Source organism: Mustela nivalis, assembly GCF_964662115.1.
Source record: "Mustela nivalis genome assembly, chromosome: 3".
NCBI lineage: Eukaryota > Metazoa > Chordata > Mammalia > Carnivora > Mustelidae > Mustela > Mustela nivalis.
In genome coordinates, this window is record NC_139022.1 from 152,862,415 (window position 1) to 152,886,825 (window position 24,411).

The 24,411-nt window shown below is 37.2% G+C and overlaps 1 protein-coding gene and 1 long non-coding RNA gene across 6 annotated transcripts in view; one reads left to right on the forward strand and one right to left on the reverse strand.

Annotated features, from left to right (window-relative positions):
- SPEF2 (sperm flagellar 2) overlaps positions 1-24,411 on the reverse strand; it is a 167,883-nt gene that overhangs the window by 83,950 nt on the left and 59,522 nt on the right. For all 4 annotated transcript variants that reach the window (XM_082724239.1, XM_082724237.1, XM_082724238.1 and 1 more), the window contains 5 exons: positions 8,957-9,176; positions 7,338-7,492; positions 5,549-5,624; positions 4,135-4,196; positions 733-836 (listed from right to left, as the gene is read on the reverse strand). In XM_082724239.1, coding sequence (XP_082580365.1) covers positions 733-836; positions 4,135-4,196; positions 5,549-5,624; positions 7,338-7,492; positions 8,957-9,176 — 617 coding nt within the window. The remainder of the gene's footprint in view (positions 1-732; positions 837-4,134; positions 4,197-5,548; positions 5,625-7,337; positions 7,493-8,956; positions 9,177-24,411) is intronic.
- LOC309860874 lies at positions 16,960-23,381 on the forward strand. Of its 2 annotated transcripts, XR_014309681.1 has the most exons (4): positions 16,960-17,115; positions 18,547-18,686; positions 19,266-19,408; positions 23,129-23,381. It is a non-coding gene; the product is annotated as an uncharacterized lncRNA (long non-coding RNA). The 2 variants fall into 2 exon arrangements; XR_014309682.1 differs by lacking the exon at positions 19,266-19,408.

The following is a 24,411-nucleotide window of genomic DNA, read 5'->3' on the forward strand; positions in this document are numbered from 1 at the left end:
TTCACTTTGCTCTATAATTAATAATTACTGTATTTCTTGAATGAGAAATATTCAAATGAGTCTTCCTTATCTCAATTAGATAATAAGTTGCTAGAGTGTGAGGAGTATTTTTTGGGTTTTTGTTTTCAGGGCAGCATCCTCCATAGAGAATAAGAGCTCCAAGAATGATTATTTTAGGTCTCTAAGTTGAAAAAGGGCATGAAAAGGGAAGAAACTTCAACTCTGCTCTTCTAAATCTCTAATTATGTAAAACTGAGATTCTGATTTTTGCATTAAAAGTTATGACTTCATTTCTTTTTCTGTTAGAGCTCATAGTAAACAATACAATCTCCTTCTCTCTAGGGCAAACTTTCTTCTCTCATTGCCTTCCTATTTAGCACTGACCAGCCTTGGATCACTGGGTTCACTTCCTCCTTCTGAAAAGTTAAACAAGGAAGGGCACTGGCCTATGACCAGACAGTTAGGGTCCCTCTGCTCTATAATGTGTCTCTTGGCCTTTCCAAGTATCTAACTTCTCCTTGAATTCCCTGCAGGGAATAGAACCTGACCTGTATTCACATCTGCCTGAGTGAAGTCAAGACTGGTCAAGTGGGGGAAGTGAAATAGAAGCATGTAAATCACAAAACATATCTTAAAAATTAAAAAAAAAAAAAAAACCACGATTTTTATACATTATTCTTTTTCTACTTCTATCTGATAAAGAATATATTAGTAGATTAAAAAAATACATACTTAATAGCATTTACCAAGATGTTAACTAGCAACATGTCAGAAATGCTCTTTCCTTTCTTCAGCAACTTTTCTGATTTTGCACCAAGCCGAGCACGCACAGTCAGCTGTGAAAATAAACAATGAATGGTAGAGTACAGTTAATTTAAAAGTCAGAATCTGGTACTTGGGGGAAAAAGTTAAATGGGCATGCTCCCCGGTGAAAGACACTGATCGTCTGGCACAATTCTGGAGTCAGCCAAGCATTAGGGAGAATGTACGTAGATTTTGAGGCTCCTCTGTTGTGGCTCCCTCCTTTCCAAGATCTTCCTCTCATGTTTCAGCTGCTCTGATGTCCCCAACCTTCATTTTCTAATACCTTCAACTGAAACTATGGTAGATTTCTGCTTGCGTTCTATGCTACGCAGACATGGCATGTCTCTGGGATAACCTGTACCTGCATGGCTCTTGCCCAGGGAAGTTCCCTTCATTCAATGATCCAATTTCATACAATTTCTGCTGGTTTATGCTGCTTGTCTGTTTGCCTCTTTGCTTTTTATGATTTTCTTTTGGCCTTCAAATAATTTGCTTTTCTATCTTGTCCAGCATTTATAATGTTATCTGTAGAAGGGCTGGTCCAATAGAGCTGCTCTATCAACAGGAAATTCCCTGGAGTTTATTCTTAAATCACCCACCAGTGAGTATTTTGTCAGCCAAATGATATTAGATCTCTACTCAAAACCCTGTAAGGTTTCCCTGTTTACTTCAAATGTCCAAATCGTGCCTATAAGGCTGACCTGATCTTTTCCCTTCCTGCTCATCTCTCTACCTCATGCATGCCATACTAATATCCACCTCGCTGGCCAGGCATCTTCCTGCCTCATGGCTGCCACCCAGCTATTTTACTGCCTGAAACGCTGCCCCAGACATATGTGGCAGGTTCTCTCAAACTTCTTTCAATCTGGTTAAACCTCACTTTCTCAAGGAGGCCTACTCCACTTAATACAGTACTCTTCCCTCTTTCCCCACCTCCCTGGCGTTGGCCTGTGCTTCTTACCCCTTACTCCACTCTACATTTTCTTTCCTCCTGGTTCGTTACCAGCTAATGTGTCATATAATTCATTTACTGCACTTACGGTTTGTTATCTGTCTCTTTCTATTAGAGTGTAAATTCCTTAAGGTCCAGGAACCCTGTCATTTCTGTTCACTGATATATTCCAGATAATTCCAATCGTGCACACACAAAAAAGTGAGCCCTTTTGAATTGAATATGGAATTTGGAGGATTTGTAACTCAATAAAGGCATTTATAAAAAATATACTTAGTCCTTCTGCTAATTTGTATTTCAAATATATGAACATATAATATGGAGTTAAATTGTAAATTCCCTTTATCACTTTCTCTAAGCCCATTTCCCTCCCCAATGGCTGTCATATTTATAGTTTGGTATATCCTTCCCAAGTTTCTCTATCTTTAAGTAGTCCTGAAATCTAAAATATTTGAAATCTAAAATTGTTTTCTAGGGGTGCCTGTATGGCTCAGTCAAATAAGCATCCAACTCTTGATTTTAGCTCAGGCCATGATCTCTGGGTCATGAGACTGAGCTCCTAGTTGAGGTCTCTGCTGGGCATGAAGCCTACTTAAGATTCCCTCTCTCCCAACAGGAATGCTCTTACATTGCTAGTCGGAAAGCAAACTGGAGCAGCCATTCAGGGGAACAGTTTGGAGGTTCCTCAAAAAATAAAAAAATAGACCTACCTTATGACCCAGCAATTGCACTACTAGGTATTTATCTGAAGGATACAAACATAGCAATTCAAAGGGGCACATGCACCCAACATTCAAAGGGGCACATGCACCCAATGTCCATAATAGCCAAGATATGGAAAGAACCCAGATATCCATTGACAGATGAATGGATAAAGAATATGTGGTATACAGAGGGTATTAAGCTAAGTGAAATGTGTCAGAAAAAGATAAATACCAAATAATTTCACTCGTATGTGATATTTAAAAAACAAAATAGATGAATATATGGGAAGGGAAGGAAAAATAAAATAGATGAAAACAGAGAGGGAGGCAAACTGTAAGAGACTCTTAACCATAGGAAACAAACTGAGGGTTACTGGAAGGGCGGCCGATGGGGGGATGGGGTAACTGGGTAATGGGCATTAAGGAGGGCACTTAATGGGGACACCTGGGTGACTCAATCAGTTAAGCATCTGCCTTCGACTCAGGTCATGATCCCAGGATCCTGGGATTGAGTTCTGCATCGGCTCCTTGCTTAGCAGGGAGTTTGCTTCTCCCTCTGCTTGCTTCTCCCCCTGCTTGTACTCTCTCTTTTTCTCTGACAAATAAATAAATAAAATCTTTTTTAGAAAAAAAGGAGGACACTTGAAGTAATGAGCACTGGGTGTTGTATGCACCTGATAAATCACTAAATTCTACCTCTGAAACTAATAATACACTATACATTAATTAAATTGAAATTAGATTAAAAAATTTTTAAAGATATTATTTGAAAAAATAAAAAGATTCTCCCTCTCCTTCACCTTCTGCCCTGGCTCTCCCCTAAAGAAATAAAATTAAAAACAATAAAATTGTTTCCCAAGGTGAAATGCATAATAAAGTTAATTAAATGTAATAAAAATAAAGCAGATAAAATCTCACTTGATTAGTCCGGACATTCTATTTGATGACTAAAAGATGTCTCCATATACAGAAAAGCAACAATATATGAGGAAATATTAGTTTCCATTAGAAGTAATAGTCAGTGAATTATAAATATTTCTTTCAGAGATTACTACAAAATTCTGTAGAGTCAGCACTAAGTCTAAGAAGAAATTCTGGAAAAAATTATTTAAAGGTAAAGAGAGTAGGAAAAAAAAAAGAGAGTAGGAAAGGAAATAAAAGTAATAAATTAAGTGGTAAAGAAAAATACATAAATATAAACTTGACATAAGACTAATTTTTTTAAAAGATTTTATTTATTTGTTTGATAGTGAGAAAGAGAGAGAGAGCGTGCACACACAAGTAGGGAGAGCAGCAGGCAGAGGGAGAAGCAGGTCTCCCGATGAGCAGGGAGCCTGATGCGGGGCTCGATTCCAGGACCCTGGGATCATGACCCGAGCCAAAGGCAGACACTTAATGACTGAGCCACCCAGGTGCCCCAAGACTAAATTTTTTTAGAAAACACACACATACCTTCTTACCTGGCAAAACTGAATAGCAATTTCCACTGCTTTAGAGATAAAGAGTATAAAGAAAATTAAGTAAATTAGATTTAGCTAATATTTTACCATCATATTTACTTTAAATGAAAGAGGAGCACATTGCTATTTCATTCCATTTGAAGACATAGCAAAAAACTTTGAATCATGACATATTTCAATATACTAGTAGCCAAAATTAGAATACCGTACTTACTTCAGAGAAACTATCACTTGATGTGACTTCTTCAACTTTTGTAGTTTTATTTGTCTCAGTACCTAGCAACAAAAAAGTGGTAAGAACAAACTCCAGTGTTTATTACCAACAACCATGTTAGTATTTGATCATCTTTGGTTTTGGACAGACAGGTTAGGTTATTGGATCCAGCCACGCCTGAGATGCTCAGAGGAAAGATCATCACAGCATGGCTTCACCTGCCTTCCAAGACATTAAAATCCTGCCATTATGTGGCTTGGAGTTTTTTACTTCCTGCCTTCCATTATGGCTCACCTGTAATAATACCATTAGAAGTACTTAAATACAGCTTAAATTTTCTTTTCAGAAAACCAGCCAAGTTTCTCAAGAAAATTTGTTAAAATGTTAATTTGTTAATTTTTATTTTCCTAAATTATCAAGTTCTAGGTAATAAACATGTGTAAATGTAGAAAGTTCTAGAACTCAGAAGGGTTTTTAGTTACAAACTATAGAAAAAAAATGTTTTCAGAGTCCATTTATAATTAACTGGACTTTTGTAAGAAAATATGTCACATAATACTTAGAATAGTTTTAAGTCAATTCAAATTATCTTGTATGATACACATAACTGAAATAAGGGACAGATTATACCCTTTTAAAGGATGGAAACCACAGCCACTCTAGACCAGCATGCTCACCACACCATTCATGGGTGATGGTGATAATGACTTTGGCACAGGGGGATCAAAAATTCACACTAGAAAATGAGGAAATTGTTAAATATGGCAAGTCTTCACTAGCATAGCTAGAAAAGACATTTAAGACTTAACATTGTTTCCTTCAATGTTTCTAAAAAGCATCCAAAAGACTAGAACCCAGATCCTAAATGAGATAACTTTTCATTAGGTTTGGAGGAATGGTTGGTTCTATTTATGTGCCTTGCCCAAGGTTGGAAATAAACTTAACTTTATCTAGGGAACCACTCTTCAGGTGGATACTAGAGACCAGACCTTGCAGCCTCCCTCAACACAGGGAACAGAGCAGCAGCAGCAGCTCCCAGGGATCCTGAGCAGTGCCACTCACCTAGATCTGCACAGGCGAGAAGAAACAATATAATTCTGTCTCCCTGCAAATCCAGGAAGAGGGAGGATTTCTCCTGACTGTTCTCATAAGCACAACAAAACAGAACAACTACTTGAAAGGGTATAGAAAGATTCCATCATAATATTCATCTTTTACCGGTAGTTGTAGACAAAGGTTAGGGGCTTATGTGTGTATCTTGCTCTGTCTGTTAAATGACCAGGTAGACAGCTATGCAAAACTCCCCTTTCTTTCCCTGAAAGCAAGTTTGTGCTCACATACGTGTGCACTTACTATTTATCTGTCTGCCTACCTAATGTAAACAATGGATGATTTGTTTTGATATTTCACTTACTAAGTATAGTTTTATCTTCCATTTCTGGCAATGTGTCCTCTGAAACTGGATAAGGTGAAGATACATTTTGTAGATCCTTTGGAGAGAAAACACACACACACACACACACACACACACACACACAGAAATTGTAACATTATTACATTTTAATAATACCCATTTTATTTCTATAATTAAGGTTTACACTATCTTTCTATAATATTGGTGTTAAGAAGAACTGAATGATTTCTGAAAACAATTAAAATTTGATGACAAAAAATAAATAAATTTTGAGTACTATTCTTACAGAAATAGTAACCTATGGTGTACTCTTTCAAATGACCTTCAGTTCTATATAAAGTACAGCAACCGCTATTTTGAAAATATAGTGAAACCTGAGGAAGAGGTAACATTTATGGAAAACCATTTTAGAAAGAATAGTTCTAGCGGTGTCAGTCATAGCCACAAGGGAAAAAAGAAAACCCGTGTATATTATTTATCGCCCAATTGATTAAAATACAGAATAAGAGGCAGTCCACACTTCTCACAATTATTTTTTTATATTTTTATTTATTTATTTGAAAAGGGGAGAGATAAAAATAGAGAGCACACTCAAGCAGGGGGAGCAGCAGAGGGAGAGGGAGAAGCAGGCTCTCCGCTGAGGAGGGAGCCTGACGCAGGGCTCTATCCCAGGACCCTGGAAGCATGACCTGAGAAGAAGGCAGATACTTAACCGACTGAGTGACTGAGCCACCCAGGCGCCCCTTCTTCCAGTTATTTTCATAATTCGTAGTTAAATGGCATTTATCTTATAGCCCATGAAAATGATGTGGATTAAATTCTCTGCTAATTTGCTCAATTGCAGAGACAACATATGGCAGGGAAAAAGAATACTGGATTTAGAATCTGGGCTTCCACTCACAGCACTCATCAACAAGCCTTCTGACCTCAAGTAAACCAGTTCATACTTAGGACCTCCACTGTCTCCCCTTTAAATTGAGGGTGCTGGACCACATTTTGAGTCTCAAGGTGGAGCCACATTTTCATATTTTTCTGCCTTAGAATCTTCATGCAATGTAGCAAGATGCGATATTGATGGGAATGTGATACAGATAAACCACGAGGAAGACCTCCCCCTTCTCCACCACCCCTCCAATTGAGATCTACTTGCAGATTGAATTCAGCCAGCCAACTGTTTTGTATATGGTCCCTGGACATCCCTCTGTGGAAAAGCACTGTGAGCCAGGGGACCAAGCCTGGCATCTCCCTCTGCCCCTTCTCTGCTCTGCTCCAGTATCTGTCTCAGCCACTGCCCAAAGCTGGCACTGGTCTTTAACTATGCAATGGATACTCTGCTGTTGGCCACTGCCAGGGTCTCAGTGATGAAATATCACTCCAGGAGCCGATGACTTGGTGAATGCCCTCCTCTAGCACTCATACCCCACCCTCCTCCAAATCCCTTGCAATTCAGCTCCTTCATCCCCTTATTAGTCTTACCAGGTGGCTTTTTCTTCAAGAGACAGTCTCCAGCTGATGGTAATGGGGCACGAAGTGGGCCAACCACCCTGCATGACCCATCAGGCAAACTGGGGTGTATTATGGGGGTGTCAGGGAGAAATTTTCTCTCACTGTATAAATACCCACATAATAACCTTGATTTTGTCTCTTGATCCATAAATCTAAAGTAGTTTCTCTCTGGGCCTTTACAGAAAACTTCGCCAACCTTGGGTCTAGAAGATCTCTTAGATTCCATCCAGCTTCAAATCTCTAGAATATGAAGAGCAGAAAAGAAAACTAAATTTGCACTTGCCTGGGTTTCTTTGCTCTTCTCTTGCAGAACTGGTAAAGTCTTTTCTTCAGCTTCTTTCTCAGTTGGCAGAGCCTCACTGATTTTTTCCTTGTCATGAAATGCTTTGATAGCTTCTTGGACAAGAGTGTCAATAGAAAGTATCTGAATAGGAAAGTCTAAAGTGCAAAAGACAATTTTATTAAATACCTTTTCATTTAGGAAATTGACATAATTATCCTTTGTGCTGACTTCATCCAATAACACCATCTCTTGGGTCTCCTACAACTGTCTTTTGGATCAAGCCACTTCTTTTTATTGTGGTAAAATTCACATAACATGAATCTAACCATTTTAACCACCATAAATCATACAACTCAGTGGTATTTAGGTCATCCATGTTGTCCAAAAAATTTTCATCACTCAAAGAGAAAGCCCTGTACCCATTAAGCAGTTACTCCTTATCTCTCTATCCCTGTCCCTGCAACCACTAAGTTCTCATGTGTCTCTGAGGATTTGCTTATTCTGGATATTTCATATAAATGGAAACAAAATATATAGCATTTCATGTCTCATTTCTTTCAGCATCATGTTTTCAAGGTTCATCCATGTTGCAACTCATAGCAGTATCTCACTCCCTTTTAATGACTGAATAATATTTCACTGCATAGATTAATACCACTTTATTATCCATCTATCAGGTGATTGGCATTTGAATTCCTCCCCCCCATCTTTTGGCTATTATTAATAGTGCTGCTATGAATATTCCTGCACAAGATTTATTTTGAACACCTGTTTTCACACCTTTGAAGGTATATATCTCATAGTTGGGGTCATATGGTAATTCTTTTTTTTAATTTAGTGAGGAACCACCAAATTGCTTTCCATGGTGGCAATACCATTTTACATTCTCACAAGCAATGTATGAGGAGGGTTCCAATCAACATTTCCTCACCAACACTTGTTATTTTCCTTTTGTTTTTTAATTATACCCATCTTAGTGGGTGTGAACTGGTATCTCATTGTGCCTTTGTCAAGCCGCTTTTCAAGGAGGTCCTTTTAATATCGCAAGAATGGTCTATTCTTGTCTGCATTGAAATAGTTTAAGATGGTCTTAATAGTCTCTGCAAATTATGAGTTTCCCAGTGAAAACAGTAAAAAATAAGTATGACTGAATAAAAAGTAATTAAACAGATGGAAACCTGGCCTTCTACCTGAATGAGCTTCAAAGAAGAAAGCCACAGGTTCATTAAAAAGACATAACTCAATGACTGTGAAGAATTAATACACTTATAATTTGAAGTGGATTTCTTTCATATTTGTTATAAATTATTAACTTCCCTCTTCATTGGTAGGTAAATAAAATCTATAAGTAAAAGTTTCTAACTTACTATTTCTTAAGATTATTCACACCAATATATAACATATCCATATATCCAGGTTTGATGGGACAGCACTAGTTTATGACTCTACAATCCTAAAAGTGTCTGTCTTGGACAAAACTTTTGATGACAGAGTTTCCCAATATATCAGCAGGTTCTTATGTATATTGTCTACATACCTAGTCATTTGAAGCTACAGTCAATGCAAATAGAATCCAATAAGTGAAAGAAAAGAAGAAGAAGAAGAAGAAGAAATTCTACCTTTTTGTAGAGCCTTTAGAGCCGTGGTTTTTCCACTAAATGTTTTCCCCAGTAAGCACCCTTTAATAGCAAATGAAGGTAATTCCGGTATTGTTGATTTGACTTGAGGAGGATGAGATTTTTCAACTAATCTGTGAATCACATGGCCCAATATGTTATTGTTGGAGGGTGGTATATTATCAACCATTTCTTCTGGTAAGGCCCACTCTCCAATCATGTTCTGCAAAATAACAATAAAACAAACAAAACAGAATATTCTTAAAAGTGGAATTTAGACAAAAAAATTTTAATATTTAAATTCAAATTATAGCAAACAAAAGTAATATTTTAATTATGTTACATAAATAGAAATAACATAAATAATATGCAAAAAAAGCTTCGTATGGAAAAGTGAAAAAGAAAAAACAAAAATCCTTAACAGTTTATAAAAGTAAGCATATTGAGTTATTTGAGACATATTGTAACTCAGGTTGATCATAAAGACACTTAAATTGAAGCTACTCTCAGTAAACAGATAAAAGAGAATAGTCATTTATCTGGTTTCTTATGCAAGTACTAAGCTTATTTTAAGATATTTTAATATAAGAAAGATAAAAGAAAGTATTCATGCCTGATATGATGCCCTCTATTATGTTTGACTCCCAGTTTCTTCAGGTTTCTTGCTGAAATGATCAAATAATTACAGGTTTCCAAACAAACTACAAACCATGCTCTTTGCAATAAAACTAGAAATCAATTTTAGAAAGAGATGAGAAATATAAATCCTTAAAAATTAAAAACATTCTTGTAAAATAGTTCTTGGATTAAAGAAGAAATTAAAAATAAAAATGTGAAGACAGCATGGTACTGGCATAAAAACAGACACATAGACCAGTGGAACAGAGTAGAGAGCCCAAATATGGACCCTCAACTCTATGGTCAAATAATCTTCGACAAAACAGGAAAAAATATACAGTGGGAAAAGGACAGTCTCTTCAATAAATGGTGCTGGAAAAACTGGGCAGCTATATGTAGAAGAATGAAACTCGACCATTCTCTTATACCATACACAAAGATAAACTCAAAATGGATAAAAGACCTCAATATGAGACAGGAATCCATCAGATTCCTAGAAAAGAACATAGGCAGTAATTTCTTCCATATCAGCCACAGCAACTTCTTTCAAGATATGTCTCCAAAGGCAAAGGAAACAAAAGCGAAAATAAACTTCTGGGATTTCATCAAAATCAAAAGGTTCTGCACAGCAAAGGAAACAGTCAAGAAAACAAAGAGGCAACCCACGGAATGGGAGAAGATATTTGCAAATGACAGTACAGACAAAAGGTTGATATCCAGGATCTATAAAGAACTCCTCAAACTCAACACACACAAAACAGATAATCATATCAAAAAATGGGCAGAAGATATGAACAGACACTTCTCTAATGAAGACATGCAAATGGCTATCAGACACATGAAAAAATGCTCATCACTAGTCATTAGGGAGATTCAAATTAAAACCACATTGAGATATCACCTTCCACCAGTTAGAATGGCCAAAATTAGCAAGACAGGAAACAACATGTGTTGGAGGGGATGTGGAGAAAGGGGAACCCTCTTACACTGTTGGTGGGAATGCAAGTTGGTGCAGCCTCTTTGGAGAACAGTGCGGAGATTCCTCAAGAAATTAAAAATAGAACTTCCCTATGACCCTACAATTGCACTACTGGGTATTTACCCCAAAGATACAGATGTAGTGAAAAGAAGGGCCATCTGTACCCCAATGTTTATAGCAGCAATGGCCATGGTCGCCAAACTGTGGAAAGAACCAAGATGCCCATTTCTGGACAAATGGATAAGGAAGATGTGGTCCATATACACTATGGAGTATTATGCCTCCATCAGAAAGGATGAATATCCAACTTTTGTAGCAACATGGACGGGACTGGAGGAGATTATGCTGAGTGAAATAAGTCAAACAGAGAGAGTCAATTATCATATGGTTTCACTTATTTGTGGAGCATAACAAATAGCATGGTGGACAAGGGGAGTTAGAGAGGAAAAGGGAGTTGGGGGAAATTGGAAGGGGAGGTGAACCATGAGAGACTATGTACTTTGAAAAACAATCTGAGGGGTTTTAAGTGGTGGGGGGCGGGAAGGTTGGGGGAACCAGGTGGTGGGTATTAGAGAGGGCACAGATTGCATGGAGCACTGGGTGTGGTACAAAAACAATGAATACTGTTATGCTGAAAATAAATAAAAAATAAATTTTAAAAAATGTACAATGGAACACTAAAAAATAGATTTATTAAAAATATGGGATGGGATCTAACTGTACTCAGAGGAAAATTCATAGTCCCATAAAATTCCTGATCTAAAATAAAAAATAAGGGAAACAAACTAAAAATTAAAATAGGAAAAAATAATTTTAAATAAATGAGGAAGGAACTCATAAAAATGGAAATGTTTAGAGAGTAAAGTTACTTTTTATTGATGTATTTCTAGAACTTGTCCAGACTAATCATGATAAAGAAATTGCTACTAGTTCTGAACAAAAGTGAAGAATAGCAAGTATCCATTTTGTAACACACAATGAAAGAAACAAGAGATTTTAAGAATACTTAAATTTAAAAAAAAATCTATTATATTTAAATTCAGTTAATTAACATATATTAATTTCAGAGGTAGAGTTCAGTAATTCATCTGTTGCACATAGCACCCAGTTTGTTTCCTATAGTTTAGAGTCTCTCATGGTTTGTCTCCTTCTCTGATTTATCTTTTTTCCCCCTCCCTTCCCATATGATCCTGTTTTGTTTCTTAATTTCCATATGTGAGTGAAACCATATAACAATTGTCATTCTCTGATTGACTTATTTCACTTAGCATAATATCCTCTAGTTCCACCCATGTTGTTGCAAATGGCAAGATTTCAATTTTCTGATGGCTGAGTAATATCCCATTTTATATATGTACTGTATCTTCTCTATCCATTCATCTGTTGATGGACATCTGGGCTCTTTCCAGTTTGGCTATTGTGGACATTGCTACTATAAACATTGGGGCACATGTGCCCCTTCAGATCACTACATTTTTATCCTTTAGGTGAATACCAGTAGCACAGTTGCTGGGTTGTAGAGTAGCTCCATTTTTAATTTCTTTTTTCCAGAGTGGCTATATCATCTTGCATTCCCACCAACAGTTTAAGAGGGTTCCCCTTTCCCTGCATCCTTGTCAACATTTTTTGTTTCCTGACTTATTAATTTTAGCCATTCTGACTGGTGTGAAGTGGTATCTTATTGTGGTTTTGCTTTGTATTTTTCTTTTCTTTTTTTTTTTTTTAAAGATTTTATTTATTTGACAGAGAGAGATCACAAGTAGGCAGAGAGGCAGGCAGAGAGAGAGGAGGAAGCAGGCACCCTGCTGAGCAGAGAGCCCGATGTGGGACTCTATCCCAGGACCCTGAGATCATGACCTGAGCCGAAGGCAGCGGCTTAACCCACTGAGCCACCCAGGCGCCCCTGCTTTGTATTTTTCTGATGCCAAGTGATGTGGAGCATTTCTTCATATGTCTGTTGGTCATTTCTACGTCTTCTTTGCAGAACTGTCTGCTCATGTCTTCTGCACATTTCTTGACTGGATTATTTGGTTTTGGGGTGTTGATTTTGATAAGTTCTTTATAGATTTTGGATACTAGCCCTTATCTGATATGTCATTTGCAAATATCTTCTCCCATACTGTAGGCTGTCTTTTGGTTTTGTCAATTGTTTCCTTTGCTGTGCAAAAGCTTTTGATCTTAAGGAAGTCCCCATAGTTCATTTTTGCTTGTTTCCCTTGCCTTTGGAAACTTGTCTAACAAGAAGTTGCTGAGGCTGAAGTCAAAGAGGTTGTTGCCTGTGTTCTCCTCTAGGATTTTGATGGATTCCTGTCTCATATGTAGGTCTTTAATCCATTTTGAGTTTATTTTTGTGTATGGTGTAAGAAAATGGTCCAGTTTCATTCTTCTGCATGTGGCTGTCCAATTTTCCCAACACCATTTGTTGAAGAGACTGTCTTTTTTCCATTGGGTATTATTCCCAGCTTTGTTGAAGATTAGTTGACCATAGAGTAGAGGAGAGATATTTTTAAATGACATATCAGTCATATAAGTATATATTTTGCATACACACACACACACACACACACACACACTGGAATATTACTCAGCCAACAAAAAATGAAATCTTGCTATTTGCAACGATATGGATGGAACTAGAGTATATTATGCTAAGTGAAATAAGTCAATCAGAGAAAGATAATTATCATATGGTTTCACTCATATGTGGAATATAAGAAGTAGTGCAGAGGATCACAGGGGAAGGGAGGGAAAATTGAACGGGATGAAACCAGAGAGGGAGACAAACCATGAGAGATTCTCAACTATAGGAAACAAACTGAGGGTTGTGAGAGGGGAGGTGGGTGGAATTATTGGGTGACAGGCATTAAGGAGGGCACGTGATATGATGAGCATATCACAACTGATGAATTACTGAACTCTACATCTGAAATTAATGATGTACTATGTGTTGGCAAATGGAATTTAATTTTAAAAAAAGATACAGTAATGAAAAAAATGAATTTCAGAAAGAAATGTTTGTTCAATGCACAAAAATATAAATTTTATAAACAGAGCTAAGTATAGTAGGAATTCAGTACATAATAAGGTTTATATTTCACAGAAACAGAGAAGTAGATTATTTCATAACTGGCACTAGAATAACTTATGGCCACATATTTAAAAAAAATAAAGTTGTATATCCTTATATTTTTATGAAAATAGATTCTGGAACCAATAAATCATGGAGGCACCAAAATATGGATTAACATTTATATGTTCCAGGATGGTATTTTTAAGCATGGAAACCAGATAAAGCCTGATAAATTTGTTTATATGAAAATAAAATATTCTATACATTCCCCCCACATAAACATACCTACACACAACTTAAACATAAAGAACAAAAGGAATATGAACATATATACCTTTGACAAAGGGTTAATAGTCTTAGTTTATAAAAAGCCACAAGTTGATCAGATAAAAAAGAAAAATATCCCAATAGAAAAAAAAAATGGCACAAAGAATACGAACAGTCAGTACCCAAAATAGAATAAAATGGTCAATGAGTTTTTGAAGCAATGTTCAAATTCACAGAAATAAAGATACACAAATAAAACAATGATGCATCATATTTTGTCTAACACAAAAAAATTAGTCATACTTCTCATTCAATACTGGTGGGAGAGTAATTTAACACATTGATTTATTGATACACAATTCAGCAACATGGCAGGATACAAAGTCAATGTACAGAAATCAGTGGCTTTCTTATACACTAACAATGAAAATACAGAAAGGGAAATTAGAGAATCGATTCCATAGCACCAAGAACCATAATATACCTGGGAATAAACCTAACAAAAGAGGTAAAGGATCTGTGCTTGAGGAACTACAATACACTCATGAAAGAAATTGAAGAAGACACAAAAAGATGGAAGACCATTCCATGCTCTTGGATCAGAAGAATAAACATTGTTAAAATGTCTATTGTATTTTTTAAAGTGTTCAAAGTTGCTATAATATCACTATAATAATAATTTAAAAAATTAAAAAAATTAAAGACATAAGAACAGATAAGAATCAGGGTTTAATTTATATACAGATTATTGAAAACTTCGGTAAGATACTATTTTTTCTGAAGTCACTTAAATGATCTTAAAAAGTTATCTTTGATACATATATAAGGTAATATTTCATAATACAAATATTCCATCCACAATCTACAAAGAGTAGAAATTCTTATAATTTGTGATATATTTTAAGATTATTTGAAATTATACTGAACTCTCCATCTGAAACTAATACTGTACTAAATGTTGGCTAATTGAACCTAAAAAAGATTATTTGGAATTAGCACGTACAACTTATTTATCTAACTATTCAAATTTCAAAATTTTTTTTTTTTTTTAAGATCTTATTTATTTATTTGACAGAGAGAGATCACAAGTAGGCAGAGAGGCAGGCAGAGAGAGAGAGGAGGAAGCAGGCTCCCTGCTGAGCAGAGAGACTATTCAAATTTCAAAACACTCTAATGTATTGTGTCAGTGGTCCAGAACATTATGAATTCAAGATATATCAGCTTATCAGCTTTTTAAAGAAATCATGTTTAAGTCTTCTCCAATTCTTATTAAAGATGATCCAATTTTTAAAAAAAGATTTTATTTATTTATTTGACATAGATTACAAGTAGACAGAGAGGCAGGCAGAGAGAGAAAGGGGGAAGCAGATTCCCTGCTGAGCAGAGAACCCAACGTGGGGCTCGATCCCAGGACCCTGGGACCATGACCTGAGCTGAGGACAGAAGCCTGAAACCACTGAGCCACCCAACCCCAAAGTTGATCCATTTCATTAGCACTTTTTAAAAAAATTTTATCACTTGCCCCCAGTCAACTTTCCCCCAACCCCTTTAACTTTGTCTTCTTAGGCCAAATAACTGGGACAGAAAAACATGAGAAATATCCACTGGGGGAGAAAGTGAGCTCCCTCAACAACATAGGGCTATCATGAAAAGCAAAGAGAGAACAAAAACAAAAGACAAAGTTCACTATATTTCTTCACAAAACACAAGTCAATTTTTCAACTTCTGCTAATCTGAATTGCCTTATGTCATTTTTTTGTGGGGGGAGGAGGAGGAAAGTCATATCTTTGTTCTGACTACACATCAGGATATAAATCTTTACATTTGTATATTTACATTAATATATATTCTATGTGACATAGCATAAATATTCATATATGCAAGGTCATATATAAATGTATATATGTTTTATATATGCTCTGTCATATATCAATAAATACATGCCTATATTGTTGCATTTAAATTTTTATCAGTATTCTTTCAATATCTATCAATTGTCTGACAAAAAAATTTCACTCAATATAAACTGACAGATTTGATAAGTGCTATAGAAGATTTACCTGGTTTGGTGACAGAACTTCAGATATGACAACATTCTGAGGTAAAGAAATGCTTTTTGAAACAAATAAATAAAAACACCCGAAGTATTCATAATAGGTTTTCCTTTAAAATTGGTGGAATTAATTACTAAATAAATATAACTGTATCTGATTATTACTTCTGGTCAAACTATCTTTTCTTTATAAATTTTATTTTGTTTTAGTTTAATGTCTTTGGTTTTTCTAATAATTCTGTGCACAATAATTATATGCATTGTTCAAAATTACCTAAATACTAAATTGCTTTCCATAATCACTGAATTAGAATATATTTTTTGCTTCCACTTTCATTGGAATCACTAATACTTCTAAATTAGACAAGTGATAAGAATTTTATGTAATGTGGCCAATCAGGAATGAATCAAATTAAAAAAAAAAACCAGAGATATTATTCTTAAAAAAAGGCTTTAACCTTGCATCAAAACTTATGATGTACTATATGCTGGCCACCTGAACATAATAAAAAAAAAAAAAGACACCAAAAAATAAAAATAATAAAAGGCTTTAAGTCCAAGTCCAGTTTTAAATGGAAAGTCTCCAATGTTCTAATGATTTTGTGCAGTATAGTCATTTAATCTCTTCTAAAGGAACCATTCTGGGACTGAAATCAAATGACCGGGGTTCCCATAATAGTTCTGCTACTTATTTGTTTTGTACTTTTGTCAATGTCTCCTCTTTGTGTAATGATAGCATCTATTTCACGGGGTGCTGTAAAATTGAATGAAATCCTTGTGTGTGCAGCCTATGTGACTGTGCACTTTAAATGCTTAACTATGAAGTTCTCAGGCTGCTGTTGGAGGCACATAACTGTGTCACATAGGAGGGTTACCAACGGGAGAAACCACATTCAGCTTGCACCCCAATCCAAGAGGCATGCATCCTCACAAAGGGATCAGAATAAAGCCCTGTTCCATCACTGAATTAGTGGTAGAATGTGGCCAACACAATGGGACAGAATGTTGACCATGCAGAGAACATTTTCTTTGAATGCTTAGGTTAGGAACATTTTCTTTGAACAATAAGGCTAACCTGTGGAGATAAGGAGATCAAGGATTTGGTGGAACACATTTTGTAGAACCATCTTAAAAATACAGTTGATAAAATTTCTAAATGAAGACCAAGATAAAGGGTAAGTCAAAGTAATCATCACAGTTTGGAATAAAAACATGGCAGTGAATAAGAGGTCAGAAGAACTGGCAAAAGGAAAATTCAGACCAGAAGGAAGTTACTAGTTTAAATACAATGAGTTAAAGAGAGCCATTAGTGAAGAGGAACTAGATTTTCCTTTTTTTTTTTTTTTTAACCAGATCCCTATTTTACATGGTTAACCAACCATGTAAATTATGTTAATTATATAATATAACCAATTATGTTAATTATATAATAACATTTTATTAGAGGAAATATCATATAACAAAATGTACCATTCTTATTCCTTCAGGTACTATTATAAATAGATACCTTACTATTAGTTTCAAGACTCTGATGCCTAGCGTGGACAGTACTAAGTATCACTTGGTTCAAACTATTGATTTAACGAGATACTTTTTCTGTGTAGATGTGCTTCCTGATACTAGCACTTGATTAGTGGAAATTGTCATATATATATAATAATTATGAATATTTCTTTAAGCAGTAATATTTTTATTGTCCCTGCATAAATACCATCAGTATGCATACTTGAGAAGATACAAGACTCAAGATCCACCAACACCTAGGGGTCCACCTCTCCCTGTGAATTCTTGTCTACCAACACACAGGGACCATGGATTTACAACGGTGTTAACAGCCTCTGCCCTTTGTTGGAAGTCACTAGAAAGTCTTTAGAAAGAGAAAGAAGTTCTTAGGGAACACAACACTTACAGTGTTTTTGACATCTGCTTGGGTGTTCCTGAAAGGCAATGTTTTAATCTATATAATAAAACCAACAATGAACAGATTGCCTTGGTACAGCATGGCCAAAGGACTTAAGATGAAAGTTTCTAATAAAGTGTCTGAGAAACACCACAGGTAGTAACTCCACAAAAGGGGGCTATGAACCCTTCAGAGTACAGCCAATGCACAACCAATGCACTCCATCATACAGATCTTCAAGCTGCCTTAGTCTTGCATCTCCTATGGCTGGCTTTCTCTTGCACAGCACTCTGCAAGAAGTGAGGAAGTGATGACAGTCTTTGATACTTGAAATACAATTTTGCTCATACCTTACAACTCGGCGGTAACTCACCCCTTCCAGTGTCCCCATAACCACCTGTGCTTATCCACACTTAACATCATGCTCTGGAATATTATTTTGTTTTGTTTTTTTTCTCATCTCCACTAAACTGTGAGCACCAGGAGGAAAGGATCTCTATTTTAATCAACTTCATATCTCTAGTACTTAGAATAATGCGGGCACAAAGTAGATAGTCAATACTTATTGACTGAATTAATGGATCGATGAAGCAATCAGTAGCATGGGCTTATGTGAACTGAATAAATGAGTTAATACATGGATATCATTTTAGTAATTTTGATTAAGTACAAAGATGACTTAGATATAACCCAATTTCAAATCCAGGAACAAGATCAGAAAACGTCATCCTCACAGAAATTATTAAGAATCCACACACCATGTATGAAATGAGCTAATCCTGGAAGCATTTCTAGAAGTCATGGCTGTGCAGGATAATTTTGAGGGAAACTCTCCATTAAATCCAGGTATTCTGTTTTTTTTTGTTTGTTTGTTTGTTTTGTTTGTTTTTTTAGTGGCAGCACACAGCATCCCAGTGAAAATGCAGTAAACTTAAATAACTCTTAACTTAGGGACTTTGTAAGAAGCAAGGCCAGAGATTTTCAGGGTCCTGGAGTAGAAAAGAGCAAGCAGCCTGTGTGAACGGGTAGATAAGAGCCGCTCTGTGGCAAGCTGTTTGTGACCTCGTTAATTTCATATTTTTAACTGCCTATTTTTCTTGGGTTTGTTAAACTAGGTTGACCCAACCGTGTAACCTCTGACTGGCAGATAAAAAATAAGCTGCAGGCATTCTAGCTCTCTTTGTGGCAATTGCCTAGGGCTTCCTTACTTTGTTTCCAGGACTTTAATGGGTGTGAGTCCTGTTCTGTTCCAGTTCTGCCTCACTTCCAGCCTGCCGCCTTTGTTTTCATTTTCTAGTCTGGTTCTCACCCAATCTGAGCTTTGATCATTGGAGTATTCAAAGGCCTTGGCTTAAGCCCACCCCTGCCTCTTCCTGTTTTCAGTGACTTCAGGTAAATTATCCTGACCATCTATCTTGGTTTCAGCTCTAAGAATTCAATCCCGGGCACCAGCTCTCCTGGCTGAACTAGGGTCTGGATCTGTCCTGCCTCCTACCAGAAAGCATTCAATATTATAGAAGCACATTTATGACAGTGGTAACATGGAAAGTCACGTGGCCATATTCCAGGTACAGCACTTGAGAAATCTGGCACTCAGAAAAAAAGACATACTCCACAGACATAAATAGGGAAAAACTTGGTAGCTTTCAGAGGCTGTGTTGTCTCCCTTTCTTAAGCTTTCTATCCTCCAACTACCCCAAAATCCTAAAGGAATCTAGAGGAACTGCCGAAATCTGTAAATTAGATTTAAAAATTCCTGACAACCAGCTGGAAACAGGAGAAACAGAAGGGGTAACTAGCTGCCTTATCTGGTGGGGAGTTCAGTTCATATAACCTGGCCACCCGGTTTCTTGACCACTGCGTGGTGCTTGTTTGATAGCCAGGGTCCATTGGAAAGGATCGATACTGCCTTCTACTGCCTTTGTTAAGGAGGAAGAGAAGACATAGCAGCTGGCTGATGTGTAACTGAATTTTGGCCTCTCGTCCAGGAGCTGTTATAGAAAGGGCTCTGCGCAGGGGCCCAGATTAAAGGTCTCAGAACAAGTTGAAAAGATGAACTGGCCCTGCTGAGTGAACTTGGCAGCTTTTCTGAGTCATCTGACCTCCAGTCAGGTCTGAGTATTATCAGCTTCCTGACCATACCTTCTGGCCAGACAGTCTGGCCTTCAGGTTCCAGAGAAGCAAGGGAGGTGGGGATGTACACCTCACACTAACATTGGTCAGGGAGGTGCACTTCCAGAGAGAAGGTATGCCCCCACACTCCTCTGTGCTAGAGCACACAGACTGGGCCATGCCATTATCTACCACCAGGAAGTACAATGTGAGCTGAAGACTGTTCTGGCCAGAAGCAGAACTGAGTCATCAATGCCTGTCTATCAATCAATCTCATGGTTAACTCCAACTCATCAGCCAATCTGAAGAACTGGTCTTAATCAAATTATGGCTTTTACTCAGAAGCCTGATCATTTCTGTCCCAGCAGTAGCCTTCCCCAGCCTGTCCTGATCTATTATTATGAAAACAGATATGCTTATTTTATTTTTTTTATTATGTTATGTTAGTCGCCCTACAGTACATCATTAGTTTTTGATGTAGTATTCCATGAACCGATGTGTTTAATTCTAGCTTTGCACAAAAGGCGACCTAGGGTAACAGAGTCCATCTACCTTATACTTGTTTTTAGAAGGAAATTCAAGTTGGTCATGGTCAATTACCTAGCATGTGGTGCTGAACACTGTCAAAGCTTATAGGCCCACACATGGGGGAGTCTGGTACCTCATTCTGCAATCAACTCACTCTAGCTGGTAACAGACCTGGAAATTCAGAATGCTCAGCACTTGCAAACAGTGGCAGTCTTCTTTTCCTAAAACTTTGAGCAACTGATTACTTATGCATTAGGCAGCAAGAATCATGGAGCTGATACTTTGTCTTGTAGGTTTGATTAGTAGGGGTAACTGACACTAAGTCATTCTGAGAGATCCTCTGTCCTAAAAACTTACATTTCAGTGCTGTTGAAATTCAGTGACAAATTGGATATAAACAATAGGCAAGGGTTTCTACTTACTTAGTATTCTGATTTCAGACATATTCACAGTGACTCACAGAGAGGGATTAGTGAGAGATTAGTTTATTTACCCCAAAATGGCAGGTTCCTACTCCTGGCTCCATTCACTGCTCTGGAAAGCCACCAAGGCCCTTCCAAGGCATTAAACGTGACACACCAGGAATTACAGCAGCTGTGTTTTTCAAAGCACAACTGCCTGGAGCTAGAACAAATTGAGACTCTAAGTCTTGCATTTCTCCTGGCCCCAAATGCCCGTGGATATATACTGGACTTTATATCAGAGCCCTATCTATGCCAGGGCTGCCAAACAATTCTGGTGGTGGTAGCTCTCCTTATAAAAAATAGTAAATTTCCTTCCTTAGTCATTCAAATCATGTTCTCTTCATTAGGGAAGTGGTAGTCTTCCTCAAGATAATATAATAATATAATAATCTATAATTATCTATAATATAATAATCTATAATAATCTCTGTGCTCTTGTGGCTCAAGTAATTTTCCACAAGCTTCTACATCTGAATTCATCTATCTGCTGTCATTGCTTAGCCAGGGACACATTTGGCTGGAATTTCTCCAATATCACAAAGTGTGTAGACACTATAATTTGGTCTATCTAGCTTGTGACTGAAAAATTCATGTAGAATTTTTCCACACAGAATACCCCCTCTCATAGCAATGGCTACTGCATTCTATTTTCATGACTTCACTGCTAAGGTTGATATCTTAAAGAGGTGTGGACCAACAACACCCCCCTGCCAAAAAAAAAAAAGCTTAGAGGGGACTACCCACTGTATAAAAACTATGGTAAGTCCAGTGTACCAAAGAATATGACTGAGAGACCCTAGGCACTGGGTAGGAGGAGTGCAATGGGAGGGTATTCCAGGGGAATTATTCCAGGGCTTCTAGTTTTCAGCCCAAGACATCTGCCCCTCACCAAAATTCAGACTTTCTTAGATCCATTCAATTTTCTTGAGATTAACAACCCCATGTGTTCTGACATGACATGTGTAGCTGACAAGACATAGTTCTAGAGTTCAGATCTTCAAAACCTCTTTTAAAATATTAGGTGGGCAATCTGAGTAACTAACTGAAGATAAGCTGGACTAGATGCACAGAAGATGGCTCCTCTAGTTGGCAAAGTAGGTACAGGATGAACCAGAAAATCAGTGTTAGAAAGCCCAGGAAGGCCTGAACCATCCTTTGTCTTGCCTGACCCCAGATGAGAGGAGCCTAGAAGAGGACTGGCTTCTCCCTAATCTATGTCATCATGGGAAAATAAAAATGGGTGGTGGACATTCACTCTTCTTTTATTCATCTCAGCCATCCCAAACTCTTTTTCCTTTGCTCTATCCTTCTCACCCCTCATTCTATCTGGGTACCAATCTTTGGCCTTGTAAACCATTTCTTTTTTATTATTTATTTATTTATTTGACAGAGAGAGATCACAAGTAGGCAGAGAGGCAGGGAGAGAGAGAGAGGGGGAAGCAGGCTCCCTGCTGAGCAGAGAGCCCAATGTGGGGCTCGATCCCAGGACCCTGAGATTATGACCTGAGCCGAAGGCAGAGGCTTTAACCCACTGAGCTACCCAGGGGCCCTGTAAACCATTTCTTAATTCTGGTATAATGCCTTGGACTTGATACCTTAATTCAACTATTCCTACCATGGTTCTCTAATGGGCTTAGGTTGTCACTTATTCTAGTCATTTAAAGTGAAATACCCTTTCCATGACCTAAGGTTTCCTTTCATCCCCTCACCGCACGGACAGAAGTCCCAGACTTCTGTCAAACGTACTCCAGCTCTCTGAAACCTTTGATCCACAGCAGTTAGAAGACATCCTTGTTTCTTGGCAACCACAGGCCAAGGGCAACTATGTCTCCCTTTGAAAACCAATACATTGATGTTCTGTTCTGTAAATTATTATCACTATGGTTGATTACATGAATCACACTACTCTAGGGCATACTGGTGACTTCACCAAGACACAGTCACATAATGAAGCTTAGTCTGAAAAATCCAACCAGGTAGCCCTAGTATTATGGGAGAAATTTAGGGGGTTGGAGGCAAAACTCTAAGCAAAAGGGAGAAGACACCAAAGTTACGAAATGTATGACATATAAACTAAACTAGAATGATAGTGAGAACATTCTTTTCAATATCAAACTTCTTTTCTATTTGGATGTTGATCATGATTCTCACTACTTATCTTGGGAAGTGTTTGTATTTTAACAGATACCTCTGAAGTCTTAATCTAAAAGAGTGATAATGTGGGGTTATCAGGTACAATGGCAGGCAGAAGCTTCAAAGTAGAATGCCTAACAGAACATCTCAACTAAGAATATGAAAGCAACTGCTTACTCTACCTACTTAAAAGGCAGCTACATTCCTGCATGTCTGGAAACAAAAGATATAAACATATCTTCATCGTTAAAAGACAAGGTGTTAAGACTTCTTTCTCAGCAGGGGATAAAATGCAATAAAATAATTTCACGTGAAAATAAGTTTCCTATACTTGACTGGCAAATATGTACTTTGAGGCATTTTATGTGTCCCAAGTAAACATGTGTCCTGAATAAATAAGTCCCTCCAAAATTCATATGTTGAGGCCTTAACTCCACCGTGATAGTATTTGGAGGCAGAGCTTTGGGAGGTACTTTGGTATAGAAGGGTTTATGAGGATGGGTCCCCCATGATGGGATTAGGATCCTCTTAAGAAGAGGACAAACCAGAGTTCTCGCTCTCTCCATGTAAGGACACAGTGAGGTAGCCATCAGCAAGTCAGGAAAAGAGTCCTCATCAAGGAACTGAATCAGCTATTATCCTGAACTTGGACTTTCTGGAACTGTGAGAAATAAAATTTCCTGTTGTTTCAGCCACCCAGTCTACAGTATTTTCTTATGGCAGCCTGAGCTAATACAATATATATCTCTTAAATAAGTAAAAATAATGATTTATTCACACGCATCTACTAAAATTAATCAGTGTACTTGGATCAGTTACCCAGTGATGTCACTTGAATGACACAGGCTTCAAGTTAATATTCTGTCCATAAAGGAACTGAATAATAATACATTGTGAAGACTGGGTCATTCACTGGGAAACCAGGGAACACCAGGGAACAAGGCAAGAGCTAAGCTGGAGAGTCTATGGTCAGAATTTGAGTTTAGAAATCCACTGGACTAATAATAAAGCCTGGAGTTAGAGAGTAAGAACAAGAGAGCATCTGGAGCTTAGGGTCAAACCAATTAGATGAGACTTATGTAGGAAAGAAACAATCTCATGGAGGGGGAGGGGGAAAGACCTGGTAATAAGCCATTGTATAAACAAATTGGGGATGGGTATGTATACATCTTCTGTAGTGACAGGAGTATTAGAGTTAAACCATTACAAACAAATGCATCTTTAAAGTCTAGTTAGTGGAAAATCATAAGTCAAAATTGCTATTGATTAAAAATGTGCATCCAACAGCACATTAAAAAGATTATCCACCATGACCAGGTGGGATTCATCCCTGG